This window comes from Phoca vitulina, unplaced genomic scaffold (genome assembly GCF_004348235.1).
Source record: "Phoca vitulina isolate PV1807 unplaced genomic scaffold, GSC_HSeal_1.0 scaffold41, whole genome shotgun sequence".
In the NCBI taxonomy this organism is placed as follows: Eukaryota; Metazoa; Chordata; class Mammalia; order Carnivora; family Phocidae; genus Phoca; species Phoca vitulina.
The window spans coordinates 5,774,579-5,788,976 of record NW_022589744.1 but is presented as its reverse complement, the minus strand read 5'-3'; the positions used below and the strand labels follow the sequence as shown (position 1 = coordinate 5,788,976).

At 46.1% G+C, this 14,398-nt stretch overlaps 1 protein-coding gene across 1 annotated transcript in view; it reads left to right on the top strand.

Moving 5' to 3' along the window:
- WIPI1 (WD repeat domain, phosphoinositide interacting 1) overlaps window positions 1-14,398 on the top strand; it is a 33,059-nt gene that overhangs the window by 5,099 nt on the left and 13,562 nt on the right. The window contains exons 2-4 of the mRNA XM_032429447.1: window positions 690-772; window positions 2,128-2,297; window positions 7,270-7,366. Of these exons, the coding sequence (XP_032285338.1) occupies window positions 690-772; window positions 2,128-2,297; window positions 7,270-7,366 (350 nt within the window). The remainder of the gene's footprint in view (window positions 1-689; window positions 773-2,127; window positions 2,298-7,269; window positions 7,367-14,398) is intronic.

The window sequence follows — 14,398 nt, the reverse complement described above, 5'->3', positions numbered from 1 at the left end:
AGAAAGAAAGAAAGAAAGAAAGAAAGAAAGAAAGAAAGAAAGAAAGAAAGAAAGAAAGAATCTGATTAAAAAGCTCAGGGTTGGAGGAGGAGGAGTAAATAATCATCAGTATTTTTTAAAAGCTTCCCAAGTAAATTTAATGTACATCTGGGGATGAGAGCTACTGGTATAAAGTATCTGGGATGTTTTCATGGAAAGCGATGAAAGGATGCATCCATTAAATTGTACTTACTAATGACTATGCCTACTATGATAGTGTATTTATTTTTTAAGCAAAACAAAACAAAACCAGGAAATAGAAAATTTACCTCTTGGTAAAGTACCTCTCAAACAACCAGAAGACCCCTCATCGTGTTGGGAGTAGCTCCAGGATGAATACTCTTAAGCATTCCATTTTTCCTATTTCTGCCCAGTTGGAAAAGCAGAGTCGCTGGTAGGTTTGACACTTCTTTTGATGAGTTTCAGATCTCTTACCCATCTGAGTCTGTGGTTGTCTTTGCCCTTTTCCCTTTTAATGTACCTGCCCACCTGACAACTATGTAGATAGTTATCAAATACCGAAATACCTGAGGATGGATGTTTGTCTGTCCACTATGAGCCTGGGCGGAAAGGGAATGTCTGTCTTGGGCCGCTCTGTGGCTGGAGTACAGTACCTCTTGTCGTTCCCATGCTGTCATTATCTTCCACAGATCCCTAGCAATTGGAACCAAAGCCGGTTATAAGCTGTTTTCTTTGAGTTCTGTGGAGCAACTGGACCAAGTCCATGGAAGCAGTAAGTGTGTGTGTGAGATCTCAGGGACACCAAATCCTCCCTCTAGACTTTAATCTGTGGTGCTCCTGAGCTGTCTGCATTTTTCTCCCTTAACTGTCAAACTGAAGGAGTCAGTATTTTTCAGGTTTAAATATAAATCATTGCCTCCACTTGGTTTAAAAAAAAAACAACCCACAAGTAAGCCCTTAGATTTGGCAATATCTTAGGTAACATTTTCTTTTTATATTAAGAAATCCTTGGTTTGAAACCATACTGTTGACACTTCTTCATATACTTTTATGCCCAGCCATCAGTTTTTATAATTGTCAAAGAAGGTCACTTATGACTTTTTTTTGCCATTATATTGGCACTGTAGAATATTGCTAACATTCATTCAGTCATGGAAGTATTTTCCTTGTTTTAATAAAGCAATATGATCCCATTTGCATAGTTCATACTGAAGATGTTGAAATACTTCTAGTGAATATCACAAAAAAAATGCAGCTTAGAAATGTGACTCTCTTATTTTCTCAGGGTAAGTAATAATTTATGCCATCGTAATAGTGAAGAATACACAATCTTTGGATTTCCTGGGAAGAAAGTGGTTTGGTAAATAAATACCTTGGGTCCCTAATATATTTGTAAGATATTATTTTTATTACACCATTTTCATGAATACTTCGCTCTGTATCTGTCCTATGTCACTCCCTATGGGACCTGCCTACACACAAGGAAGGCACGCGTACAAAAAGAATGTTCTCAGAAAAACACTGAGGTGTCTACCTATGGGCGCTCGGGAGGCTTACTTATTTACCTTCTTCCTGAGTACGGAAGTACTTCCCTGCTCATGACACAGATGTCCAGATTGTCTTCCACAAGAAAGGGATTGCAGAGAGGGCCAGGGAGCACAAAATGAGGAGGGGTTACAATTTAATTAGGTTGCTGCCCCCCCACCACCACCACCATGGCCGTACCCATAGTACCTCTCGGCAACAGGGACCAGAATTCTGAAAGCAGAGGTTCTCCAGAGTAGACACGCCTTTGAAACCTCTCATGGAAAAAGGGTAGATTGAGATTGTCTAAACCTCCCAAAAATGTTTCCCCGAGCAAACAGTGGTGCCCAAGGGCTGATTCTACCTCACAGAGGGCATCCAGGGAAGCTCTGGGAAGACCTGACTTTGGGTTCTGGTCTCTGACGTTTTCCTTAGGTGTTGGAAAGGGCTTTGGAATTGCTACCTTGGGAGGCAGATCAAGCTTCATGGTGGGGGGAAGGAAATCGTTGTAACGGAGGGCGTCCAGTAGCTAGACCCCGAGGCCGTTGGCTAGCTGCAGGGGGGGCTGAAATCTGTGTGGCCTCGGGCTGCTTCCCTTCCTAGCCGAGATCCCGGATGTCTACATCGTGGAGCGCCTTTTCTCCAGCAGCCTGGTCGTGGTGGTCAGTCACACGAAGCCACGGCAGATGAACGTCTATCACTTCAAGAAAGGCACGGAGATCTGTAATTACAGCTATTCCAGCAACATCTTGTCCATAAGGCTGAACCGGCAGGTACGTGGGGGAGATCTCTCGGGTTGCAAGGCTTCTGCTCTATGGGCAAGATAGAGAAGATGAGTATCTTTAGAGATGAATGTTTCTAAACCACACATCCGATTCTAAAAGGGATTTTAAGACTCAGTTGGGCCTACTATCACAGGGACATGGTGAGCCTACTCCGGGCACCAGTTTCAGTGATGTGTCCTCCCTGGTCCTTCTGCCTCGCGTCCCTTCTTGAGCATTGGCCCCTGGTGGAGTGAACCCTCTTCCGCTGGACACAGGCTGGGTGGAAATCTGGCTCTGACACCATCCCGTGAGCTACTTCGTGGGCACTGAACGCAGAAGAACATCTCTCTGTGGTTTGGGCCCTGGATGGTGGCATCCACTGCACACAGGCAGTAACGCTTCTCAGAATGAAGCCCCTGAGGATGAGCGTGCCCCCCCCCACCCCAGGCTAGCTCTGAAGGCAGTTGTAAAACCGCCCTTCTCTTGCTCTGTCCTTGAGCTTTCCCAGTGATCCAGGTGCCCAGGCTCATGCTCCCACTTTTCTTTCCCCCAGCTCACCATTATAGATCTTACTTGTAGTGGTTGGCTGGTTGGTTGGTTTGAAGATCTTTCTTTTTCTTTCTTTCTTTCTTTCTTTCTTTCTTTCTTTCTTTCTTTCTCTCTCTCTCTCTCTCGCTTGCTTGCTTTCTTTCTTTCTTTTCTTTCTTTCTTTCTTTCTTTCTTTTCCTTCTGTCCTTCCACAGAGAGAGAGCCCAAGCAAGGGGAGCGGCAGAGAGAGGGAGCCCAATGCAGGGCTCAATCCCAGGGTCCTAGGATCATGACCTGAGCCAAAGGCAGACACTTAACCAACCGAGCCACCCAGGCGCCCCAGGAAGGATTACTCTTATCTCAAATACACAATACATTCTCTTTAAAAATAGAAATTCTCCTTAAATAGGGGCGCCTGGGTGGCTCAGTCATTAAGCGTCTGCCTTCGGCTCAGGTCATGGTCCCAGGGTCCTGGGATCGAGCCCCGCATCGGGCTCCCTGCTCGGTGGGAAGCCTGCTTCTCCCTCTCCCACTCCCCCTGCTTGTGTTCCCTCCCTCGCTGTGTCTCTCTCTGTCAAATAAATAAATTCTTTAAAAAAAAATTATCCTTAAATAAATATTTGGGGATATTAGCAGAGTTCCCCTTAAATCATTAGATTTTAAATCCTATAAGGGCAGGCACCGTATCTGTTGTGGTCACTACTGTGGCCTGGTAGGAAAGGCAGTGCCTGGGGGAAAAAGTGTTCAGTGAATATCTGTTTCCCGAGTGCCTGTTAAATAAGTAAACAAACAGATAGATTCTTTATATGACCATGCAGGTCTTTCTATTCAATTAAAGATTCCCAGGATGGTGGAGGTCATTGCATTCATCAAGGACAATGTTTTCTATCTTCTTACCTAAACTATTAAATGCTAATAATTTTTTTAACAAATGAGACAAAGTGCTCCTTCAGTTTATGAGAAGGAAAAGATTGTTTCTTTGAGCTGGTCGACTACTTTGATTGGATACCCACTTACGTCTATATAAAGCAGTGTGGTAGAAAAGAGCCTGAGAAGTAGGATGTGGGGATATTTAAGTAAGGAGCAGGAGTAAAGAAGGAAATAAGTCCAGGCTCTTGGCCAGGGAGGGAAAGGCATTTGAGAGTTTTTGACTTGAAGGTTTTTAAGCCCAATTCTTGGCTCAAGGGCTCTCTCTGAAATCTGTTGGTAGCACGTTAAATTTCATTGCAAAACTTTATTTTTGCATACAGTGATAGCCGATATATGAAAATTAAATCTGTTTTTGGCACCTGATTATCTTTTTAAGATTGTTCTAGCCAGGGGCACCTGGATGGCTCAGTTGGTTAAGTGTCTGACTTCCGCTCAGGTCATGATCTCAGGATCCTGGGATCCAGCCCCATGACAGGCTCCCTGCTCAGTGAGGAGTCTGCTTCTCCCTCTCTCCTCCCTCTGCCCTTCCTCCTGCTCACGTGCTCTCTCTCTCTCTCTCAAATAAATAAATTTTAAAAAATCTTTTGAGGAAAAAGATTGTTTAGGCCAAAGTCCTATAAAAATCAGAACCCTCAAATAGTATCTATAGAATTTATTTCTCTCATTTCTCTCTTACTTGCTCTCTGACATTTTCATTACCAAAGGGGACAAAGGATTACTCAAGGGTCTGAGTCTGCTAGCCTTTCCATGCCACCCTGTCCTCAGTATAACATCCATGACTTTTGCGGTTCTCCTCCCCCAGCTCCTTAGAACATCAGTGCTCCTAGCGCCACTCAGCTGCCAATGGCCAAGTTCATTGGAACCCGCTCAGACACCTCTCTCCTCCTTAGCGTTTCTTCTCCTAAGAAGAAGATTTGAAACAGGTCTGGAACGTGTTTGGGGTTTGCTTTTCTTAGAACGTCCAAGGCTCGGGCCTTGGCAGCTTTGGGGTTGGGCCCCTGCTGCAGCCCCCCTGCCGCACCGAGGTCCCTGATGCCCGGGCTCTGCCGCCCCCTGCAGGAAATGAATGGGAGTGAGAGCCGCGCATCCTGTCCGCTGTGGGGTTCATGGGGTCTGCGGGCAGTGGGGTTCCTTTTTTAAAAACAACAGGAAACCATCAAAGATTTGTGTAGGGAGTTTTGAGGAGAGAGCATCCCTATTTTCTTCTAAATATATAGAAAGGAAGACATTTAGTAATTATGGTATTTTTCACTCGCAGTTAATGTTATGCCCCTTGTCCTTAATTGAGGAAATGTATTGAGGAATGAAGACGACACACCAGATATATTTCCATATGTAAACTTTGACAGTGCTCCGACCATCTGTTCTGAGGGGTCCTGGTTATCCACATGAACACTCACTGGATTGAAGCCTCTGGAGCTACATCTAAATCTGGGGTGCTCGAGGGCAGACGCTATCAGTATTTTTATAATCACTAAAAGGAGTTATTACTTCTAAATCCTAGCAGAGTTGACGAGAACCAAGGTGACCAGGACCGAGCGGAGTTGAAGGCCCACCCAGGGTTCTGCTAGGATTGAAAACTGGTTGCTAAAGAGCAGTTTCCAGGGTCATGCTGGCCCTGGAAGCGTGCTTGCACGTGAACTTGAGACATGGTGCCTCCTCGCTCCCCCTCTCTGTATTCTGTTTCCCTCCTAGTTAAATCTTGTCCATGGCCAGCAGGGGTGGCCTGAAATTCACCGACTGGGCCGTCCGGCAGCTGGTGCTCTGACAGCTGGTGGGACAGAGGCAGACAGATGGGGTGAGCTGGTGTAGAGGCTGTTCCTACAGGAGGCATCCGCTGAGGACCCAGTGTCCTGGGGATTGGGTGTGGGGACACAGGAGGATATCAGAAACCTAAGAACGTAAGCATAGAGTACTAGAGTCCAAACCATAAAAAGTGCTAGCAAAAGACAAAGTGATCAGATAAAACAGGGAATATGTTTCACGGAGAAACGCTAATGTTTGCCATCAATTTTGAGACCCTATTAGAATTTTTTTTTTTTACCCCTCGGCAGCCAGACCTGTGACCACAGAGCCTTAATTAAAATTGAGGAAGGCGTTTACATTTTCTTTTTCTGCTCGGTAAAAGTGATGGTCTCCATTTTTCTGAGCTGTGAGAAGTCATCCTGGGAAAACAGTACGGCAGGCTTTTCCCTGGAGGAGAGCCTACCCGGGTTTTTTGTAGCATTTTTAGGTGCCTTCCTTTCTGAGGGTTGTCTTTTGGGATAAAAGGTTCTGGCCTGAGAACAGAGGCTCTCAAACTCAGGTGTACAATGACCTGGGGTACTTGTTTTAAACCTCCCAAACCAGAATTTCCAGGGAGAGGCCAGGCCTTGCCCCTCAGGTGCTCGGCTGGCTCATCAAAGCCTGAGAACCACTAACTTAGAGGGAGCCGAGTCAGGCTTGTGCAGGGGCTGTGGGCAGCTGCTCGGGGTGAGGAAAGAGCCACCCAACCAAAAAGTCCTTCCCGACAGCCCCTCCCCGGCACCCAGCATCCGCACTTGTACTGAGCTACGCATTCCGTTCATTTGCACACCCAACATCCACCCCGTGGGCTGTTTCCACTTGGTAGAGAGCATGGCCATTGGGAAGCAGCTCTGCACCTGGCAAGCCTCATTTGAAGAGGAAGAGAAGGGCCTCCCTGCACTGGTGAGGGAAAGGAGCTGGGCCTGGTGTGGGGTGGGGGTGGGGGGTCACTGGGAATATCACAGGGGAGGGGGGAGGGTGCCCTGGGGCTGGGGGTGCACATGAGGGCAGAAGGGCTTTCCAATTCCCTTTACCAGGGCTGGAGAGAGTATGCGGAAGTGGGTCTGGAGAGTTGAGTGGAACAAAGGTAAAGTTGGCAATTCTTGGGAGGGAGTAGAACCTAAGATTGGTGGTACGGAGGGAGTAAAGAAACCCATGTCTGTGTAAGACAGAGACATCGTTATGAACATTGAAAGGGAGCCTGTCTGATGGGAATAGGAACCAAAGAGGTTACCCAAAATTGTCCTAAATGGCAAAGGGAGTCTGATCAGGAAGTGTTCAGGAGTCCCTGTTCTAAAGAGGGGAAAGTACCACACACACACAAAATCTCAATTTCTTTTTTTTTTTTTTAAGGTCTCATTTATCCATTTGAGAGCACGGGCGCGTGCGCGCGCACGAGTGGGGACGGGGAGGGGCAGAGGAAGAGGGAGAAGCAGACTCCCCACTGAGCAGGGAGTCCAACACGGGGCTCGATCCCAGGAACCCCGGGTCATGACCTGAGCCGAAGGCAGATGCTTAACCAACTGAGCCACCCAGGAGCCCCCCCCCCCAAAATCTCAATTTCTAAATGAAAATTTTTAAGATCTTGTATTTTATGCTTCTATTCAGGTGACGTGTGTGTGTGTGCGCACTTGTGCATACCTAAACGTAATCTTCAACTCAATCATCAGAATTCTTCCACCTTGAGGCTTGGGAGCAAGTGAGGGCTCACGTGACAGATGAGTGATTTCTATTACAGAGGCTGCTCGTGTGCCTGGAGGAGGCCATTTACATTCACAACATCAAAGACATGAAGCTGCTGAAGACCATCCTGGATATTCCTGCAAACCCAACAGGTGAGCTCCACAATCAGGGGAGATGCCCCCCATCCCCAAATCTCATACCCAGCTGCTCCTTTCGCAGGCTGGATTCCCCCCTCGACCGAAAACCTGAAGCAGTGTTTGTGTGGGTTTTGAGTCTCAGTGGTGTTCACCTCGGAGGTTTGTCCTTACGGTGGCAGAGGCCAGTTGTGTTAGGCTGTGCATCCTTCAGGACTGCACCCTTCGAGAAACCCCTTTCTTCTGGGACCCATTCTCTGCAAATGTGTCCAGGCGCTGAAGGTAGGCGTAGGCGACTTCGTGCATCTGATATTAAAAGGTGTTTACCCCTAATTATTTTCGGTGGTGGTTCAGTACAGAGTAGGTGTAATAATTAGAAGCAGGTTTTGACTTGGTGTGTCTGCATGAGTAGGAGAAAGGCTCTGAAGAATGTGTTTTATGAAGTTACAATGAAACCTCTCTACTTGGGTGATGTGCTAGGGTCCTGGTCTTCACTAAATCCCTCGGATGCAACACTATTGAACCAGTCCTGCGTGTGAGAATGGGAATAGATCAGACTTGGTAGATTGAAAGAGCAGATGATGGGTATGAGCTCACTAAGCGAGCAGTAAATGAGGAAGAAGCTTGGTTGTGTGGGAGGGTGGGGGGTCATCACAGTATAGAGCAACTGCTGTGTCCAGGGATTCGGGTTAATAGCTGTGAATCGAATTCCAGTTTAGTATCGGTAAGTGACTGCTTCCATTTACGGCAGTTTCCTAATTCTTTGACTTTCATTGAATTTCAAGGTCTGTATGGCCCAACCCAAGTCACCGAGGCTCTTTGGGCCTCAGATTTTTTTATCTGTAAAATGGGGTGGGAATACCCGTCTCGCAGGATCAGCTGAGAATTACAAGAGCTCATGTTTGTGAAAGTGGCCAGCTCACAGCCCACCATGCAGTAAAATCTCCTATTCCTGCTTTCCTCCCCTCTTCTCTATTACGTCTGTATAATAAATCGCAATTATATAGAAACCCTCTTTGCTGTCGACCTCAGTGCTTTAAAATTTCAGCCACGAAATAATATATTTTCAAAGATCAAAGCCATTGAGGCCGTTAGAAAATTCTCTGAGATGACTTTAAAGCGTATTTCATGAAATGGAGGATGGTAAGTGAAGGAGCTGCGGATGGTCAGGTTTTTGTTCTAGGAATGAGGTTGAACTGGTTTGCAAAGGTACGGTACTGAAGATGCACTATGTGCCCCGGCCGACAGAGGGCGCTGTCGGGTGCAGCTAGGGCGTGCAGCCCGCAGGGACCCAGGATCTGGCCACACCAGTCCCCGGAGACAGGCACTTTGCAGGGCCAGGACCCAGGGTGGGACTGTGGGGTGCAGACAGCTGAAAGGAAGATGTGGTCTTCTGCTAGGGCAGGCAGGAGAGGTGCTGCCAACTCGAAGCGGAACTCACAGCAGGGGTGGACCTGAGCTGGGCCTTGACGGATTTGGGCAAGGGACCATCCAGGTGGCCAGGAAGCTGGAAGCTCTCTCGGTTCTCCAGTTCTCTGGGAAGATAGGAGTCAGCATAGTCAGGACCCTGTCCAGTGGAGGGGCCTGTGTGTTAGCGCTGCGGTCGTCTTCCCTTGCTTCTGCCGCCACATGATCACCCCACGAGACAGCTCTGCCTACCTGCGGGACTGGCCCCTTCCTCCCGTGAAAAGCAGTTTCTCCCCATCTACTCTTAATTTCTAGCAAATGGAGCTGTTTTCCTTAGCTCAGAAGAGTCACTGGTTGCCTCTTTCTTTGCAGTTTAAACAGGGAGAAAAAAAGGTTTGAAAGGGTGGGCCTTTGTATTTTAGAGAGAACGGGTATTATTTGTAAAGGAATAATTTTATCTCGAGAAAAATTAGAAACGGTGGGAGGTGTTTTCTCCGTCTCAGATAAACGTTTGAATGGATTCAAGGACAGAGCTAGCATTTCCTTCTGAAAGACCACGGGTGGGTTGAAAGACCAAAATATGTCTCTGACACCGTTGATGTTGTTTGGAGAGATAGCCGAGACTTTTTCGAATCCTGAAATTTATAATTATCATCTCAACGTCCACTGAGCTCCCTTTCTTCTCCAGTAAAAGAGAGATGATAATGGTCATCCCACAGAGTTATTTTGGGGAGGATTAACTGAGGGCAGGCAGCGAGCAGCCCCGGGAGAGCAAAGGTTAGGCTCACTCCCTAGCCCAGCCCCTGCCTGGAGGGCAACCTGACCGTGGTTAAAGTTACACTTGCCGGGACATGACCAGTTCCTCACTCAGCGGACTCAGAGCTGTCAAACCCAGGAATGTAAAATTTTCAGAGACCAAGAGTTTCCTTAATTTGTTCCCATCCTCTCATTTACTTCCTAAACAAAAACATAAGACAGGAACTCGGGCTCTTGATTTGATCAGGGCTTCATGGGTACACAAGGGGAACAGAGTCCCTTGTCCAACTGGCTGGAGCACACTGATGCTGAGCGGATTGTAACCTAGTGAATTATAAATAAATGATACGCACAGAGCTCTACCACGACTTCGCACCCTATCTACCGCGGCTGTACATTTCCTTCCTTGTGTCTGTGTCGCGGCCATTCCCGCTGTTTCCTTTAAAGGGTTTGGCCAGACGGGCCTCGAAGTTAATTTCCTGCGAGCACAGCAGTCTGTGTGCTGAGCAGTGAGGGTGAGATCTCCACACAAGTTCAGCCAACTGCAGACCTTGGCTGTGCCATAATCTTGCGACCTTCTGCAGAATACCAAGGGAGCCTTCTATACCACCCAGCAGTGCGTGTAACAGAACAAAGTAGCAGTTCATTCCCCAGCCAGGGCTCTCTCTGAAAAGGGCAGTACAGGTCGGGTAAATGGCTCTCGTTTGCAGTCGCCTAGAACACTTGCAAATACAGAGATTTCTTTCTGTTTTTGAAAATTGGAAAGCATCTTCTGAGACGTTAATCAACCCAGGGGGAACTGCAATATATAAATCACTGTTAACTCGCTTTAAGTTTGTCAAGTCGTACTATAAATACCAACGTGGGGATGATTTAAAATCATAGGACTTCCTTCTGATTCCAGCCGGTGCTCCCGTTGGTTCTTGCACTGATAACAAGCACTTCTGTTCCAACTGCAGAAGAATTACAGCCAAACAATTTCAGGGAAGTTACAGCCGGCAGTGATTTATGAGAATGTGTGTCAATTCTAAAACAAATCCAAAAGCCATTTCAAAAACCTGATTCCTCTATAGAAAAAAGACTGGAAGAAAATATGCTCAAATATTGAGAACAGTGAAGAGCCTCTGGATTTTAGAATAACGAGTGCTTTTTTTTTCTCTTACTTTATATTTTTTGGACTCTGCAAATCTTTTACACTATGACTTTTCTGTTATAAAATGATATCAGAGACAAAGGCTTATTTCCTTCCCGAGGAAGGCTTTGTGTGACACCTGTCATGGAAACAGAAGACGGGTAGAATCGTAATATCCAAGCCTGAAGCAAGCTCTTGATGCTTTCCTCGGGGGCTTCCAGAAGGAACAAAAATGCATTCTTGTAGCTGGTTGGATTTGTCTGAGAATTGGACCACAGGAAATCGAAGGAACTCATGGTGAGCATTTCTGGGGACCTTCATTAAGTCCGAGAAGGTTGGTGTGCAGGATCCCTTGGCTAAATTCAGGTGGATTGGCAGAAGTGCAAGCCTGGAGGTGAAGCTCTCAGGTAGGTGGTTACGTGTCAGAGTCCCCCTGCGCTGCATCATCCTTTCCCTGTTAGAATCTAGTATCATCCCCCTCTCTGTTAGACACTGCAGAAGGTTCGAAAAGTTTAAGCTTTTCTTCCCTTCTGGGATATCTACACTCTAACAAAAAAAACTTGGAAGATCACCTCACACCTGTCAGATTGGCTATTATCAAGAAGACAGAGATCCATGGAAAACAGTATGGAGGTTCCTCAAAAAGTTGAAAATAGAGCTACCCTATGACCCAGCAATTGCACTACTGGGTATTTACCCCAAAGATACAAATATAGTGATCCGAAGGGGTACGTGCACCCCGATGTTTATAGCAGCAATGTCCACAATAGTCAAACTGTGGAAAGAGCCAAGATGTCCATCGACAGATGAATGGATAAAGAAGATGTGGTATGTATATACAATGGAATATTATGCAGCCATCAAAAGGAATGAGATCTTGCCATTTGCAACGACGCGGATGGAACTGGAGGGTGTTATGCTGAGCGAAATAAGTCAATCAGAGAAAGACATGTATCATATGACCTCACTGATATGAGGAATTCTTAATCTCAGGAAACAAACTGCGGGTTGCTGGAGTGGGGGGTGGGGTGGGAGGGATGGGGTGGCTGGGTGACAGACACTGGGGAGGGTATGTGCTATGGTGAGCGCTGTGAATTGTGCAAGACTGTTGAATCACAGATCTGTACCTCTGAAACAAATAATGCAATATATGTTGAGAAAAAAAAAAAAAGAAGAAGATAGCAGGAGTGGAAGAATGAAGGGGGGGAAATCGGAGGGGGAACGAACCATGAGAGATGATGGACTCTGAAAAACAAACTGAGGGTTCTAGAGGGGAGGGGGTTGGGAGGATGGGTTAGCCTGGTGATGGGTATTGAGGAGGGCACGTTCTGCATGGAGCACTGGGTGTTATGCACAAACAATGAATCATGGAACACTACATCAAAAACTAATGATGTAATGTATGGGGATTAACATAACAATAAAAAATTAAAAAAAAAAAAAGAAGACAGAGATCCAAAGTGCTGGCGAGGACGTGGAGGAAAGAGAACGCTCGTGCACTGTGGGTTAGAATGCAAACTGGTGCAGCCACTGCAGAAAACAGGACGGAGGTTCCTCAAAAAATTAAGAACAGAACTACCACATGACCCAGCAATTCCACTTCTGGATGTTTATCCAAAGGAAATGAAAACAGTAACCCAGAAAGATAACCTGTGCCCCCATGTTCGTGGCAGCACTATTTAGAACAGCCACGACATGGAAGGACCCTGTCCACTGGGTGAATGGGTAAAGAAAATGTGGTATATACACATGTACAGTGGAATGTTATGCAGGCATTTTAAAAAAAAAAAGGAAATCTTGCCATTTGGGACCTTGAGGGCATTATGCTAAGTGGGTTAAGTCAGACAAAGAAAGACAAATACCGCAAATACTGGATAATTTCACTTAAACGTGGAATCTTTAAAAAAAAAAAAAGGATACAAAGAACAGACTGGTGGTTGCCAGGGGTGGGGAGTTGGGTGGGGGGGGAGGTGACATGGATGAAGAGGGTCCAAAGTTACAAACTTCCAGTTATAAAATAAATAAGTCACGTGGATGTAATGCCCAGCATGGTGGCTATAGTTAATAATACTGTATTGCATATTTGAAAGTTGATAAGGAATAAGTCTTGAAGAGCTTTCATCACGAGAACAAAAATTTCATGACTGTGTATGGTGATGGATGTTACTTAGACTCACTAGACTCTCACTCCCTCGAGATACAGTATAGACAAATACCCGATCATTATGCCATGCATTGGAAACTGATACCGTGTTGTCTATGTCAGTTAAATTAAAACAAACAAACAAACTACGGGGCAACTGGAAGTTATCTGGCCAAGCTTTCTGCTCAAAGACCTCCTAGTTCTCCCTGCCACAAAGATGGGCCTTGATATTTTCAGAAGGAGGATGTAGGTAAATGAAGATTTGGCATCTTAGAATGTTAAAGCTGGAAAGATCACTGTAGGTAGCCCCCTCATGTCATGGATAATAAACAGGTGAGCCTCAAAAGGCCACAAATAACCCAGCCAGAGTCCTACAGTGGATGGCAGACCTGGATCTTGACTCTGTGTCCTCAGCCCAACTCTGCCAAGGAGATATTCTTAAAACCCTGCCTTTTTTTTTTTTTTTCTTAACAGCTTTGTTGAGCTATAATTCACATGCCATATGATCTGTCCACCATTCAATAGCTTTTAGTATATTCATAGAGTTGTGTAACCATTACCACAATCAATTTAGAACCTTTTCATCACCCCAAAAAGAAACCCCATAGCTCTTCACCACCACCACCACCACCACCCCCACCGTGTCCCCAGCCCCAGGTAACTCTAATCTACTTTACATCTCTCTAGATATCTGTTCTGGATATTACATATAAGGGAATCATATAATATGTGGTCTTTTGTATCAGGCTTCTTTCACTTCCATGTTAGAGCATGTATTCTATGTCTAATAATATTCCATCATAAGGACATTATTTACCCATATTCATCAGCTGATAGATGTTTAGGTTGTTTCTACTTTTTGACTCTTATGAATGATACTGCTTTTTATGTGGCTGGTGTTTTAATTTCTCCTGGGTATATATAGAAGTAGAATTTGGGGCTTATATGATACCTCTGTGTTTAACCTTTTCAGGAACTGCCAGACTGCTTTCCAAAGCACTGCCCCGTGTTACATTCCCAGCAGCAGCGTAGGAGGGTTCCAATTATCTGTCTTTTTGATTATCGCCATCCTAGTGGGTGTGAAGTGGTACCTCATTGTGGTTTTGATTAACACTGCTTTTTTTAAACCTACCTGCTCAGAAACCTCCAGCGCGTACCCACTGCATTTGTAAGGTCTTAACTCTTTGGTGTGGTCCTCAAGTCCTTCCCCAGTTGCCACGTCCAGTCTCGCCATCTCTTCTGCTGTGCAGCCCTATGGGAACCCACCGGGCAAGCCAACCCAACCTCCCCTGCTCTTCCCTTCTGTTTCACAAGACCAGAATGCCTTCCGCCTGCTAGCTGCTCTTGAAATTGCACTTGGATTGCAAGGAGCCCAGATGAGATGGGGAATTGAAGTTCCCAGAGCAAAACTGGGAAGATGTGAGATTCTTGACGCTCTCCCTAAGGCTGGGGCTGAGAGGGATCCTGTGCAGGCAGGTGAGGGCTCTGTGCTTAGGCACTTTCCTCCCATAGTTCCGTGTGGCAGGTGGTAAGAGCACAGCCCTGGCTTTGTCCTCATCAAAGCCAGGGAGTGGGAAGGAGGACCTTGGTTTCAGTTCTCAATGTTGGATTT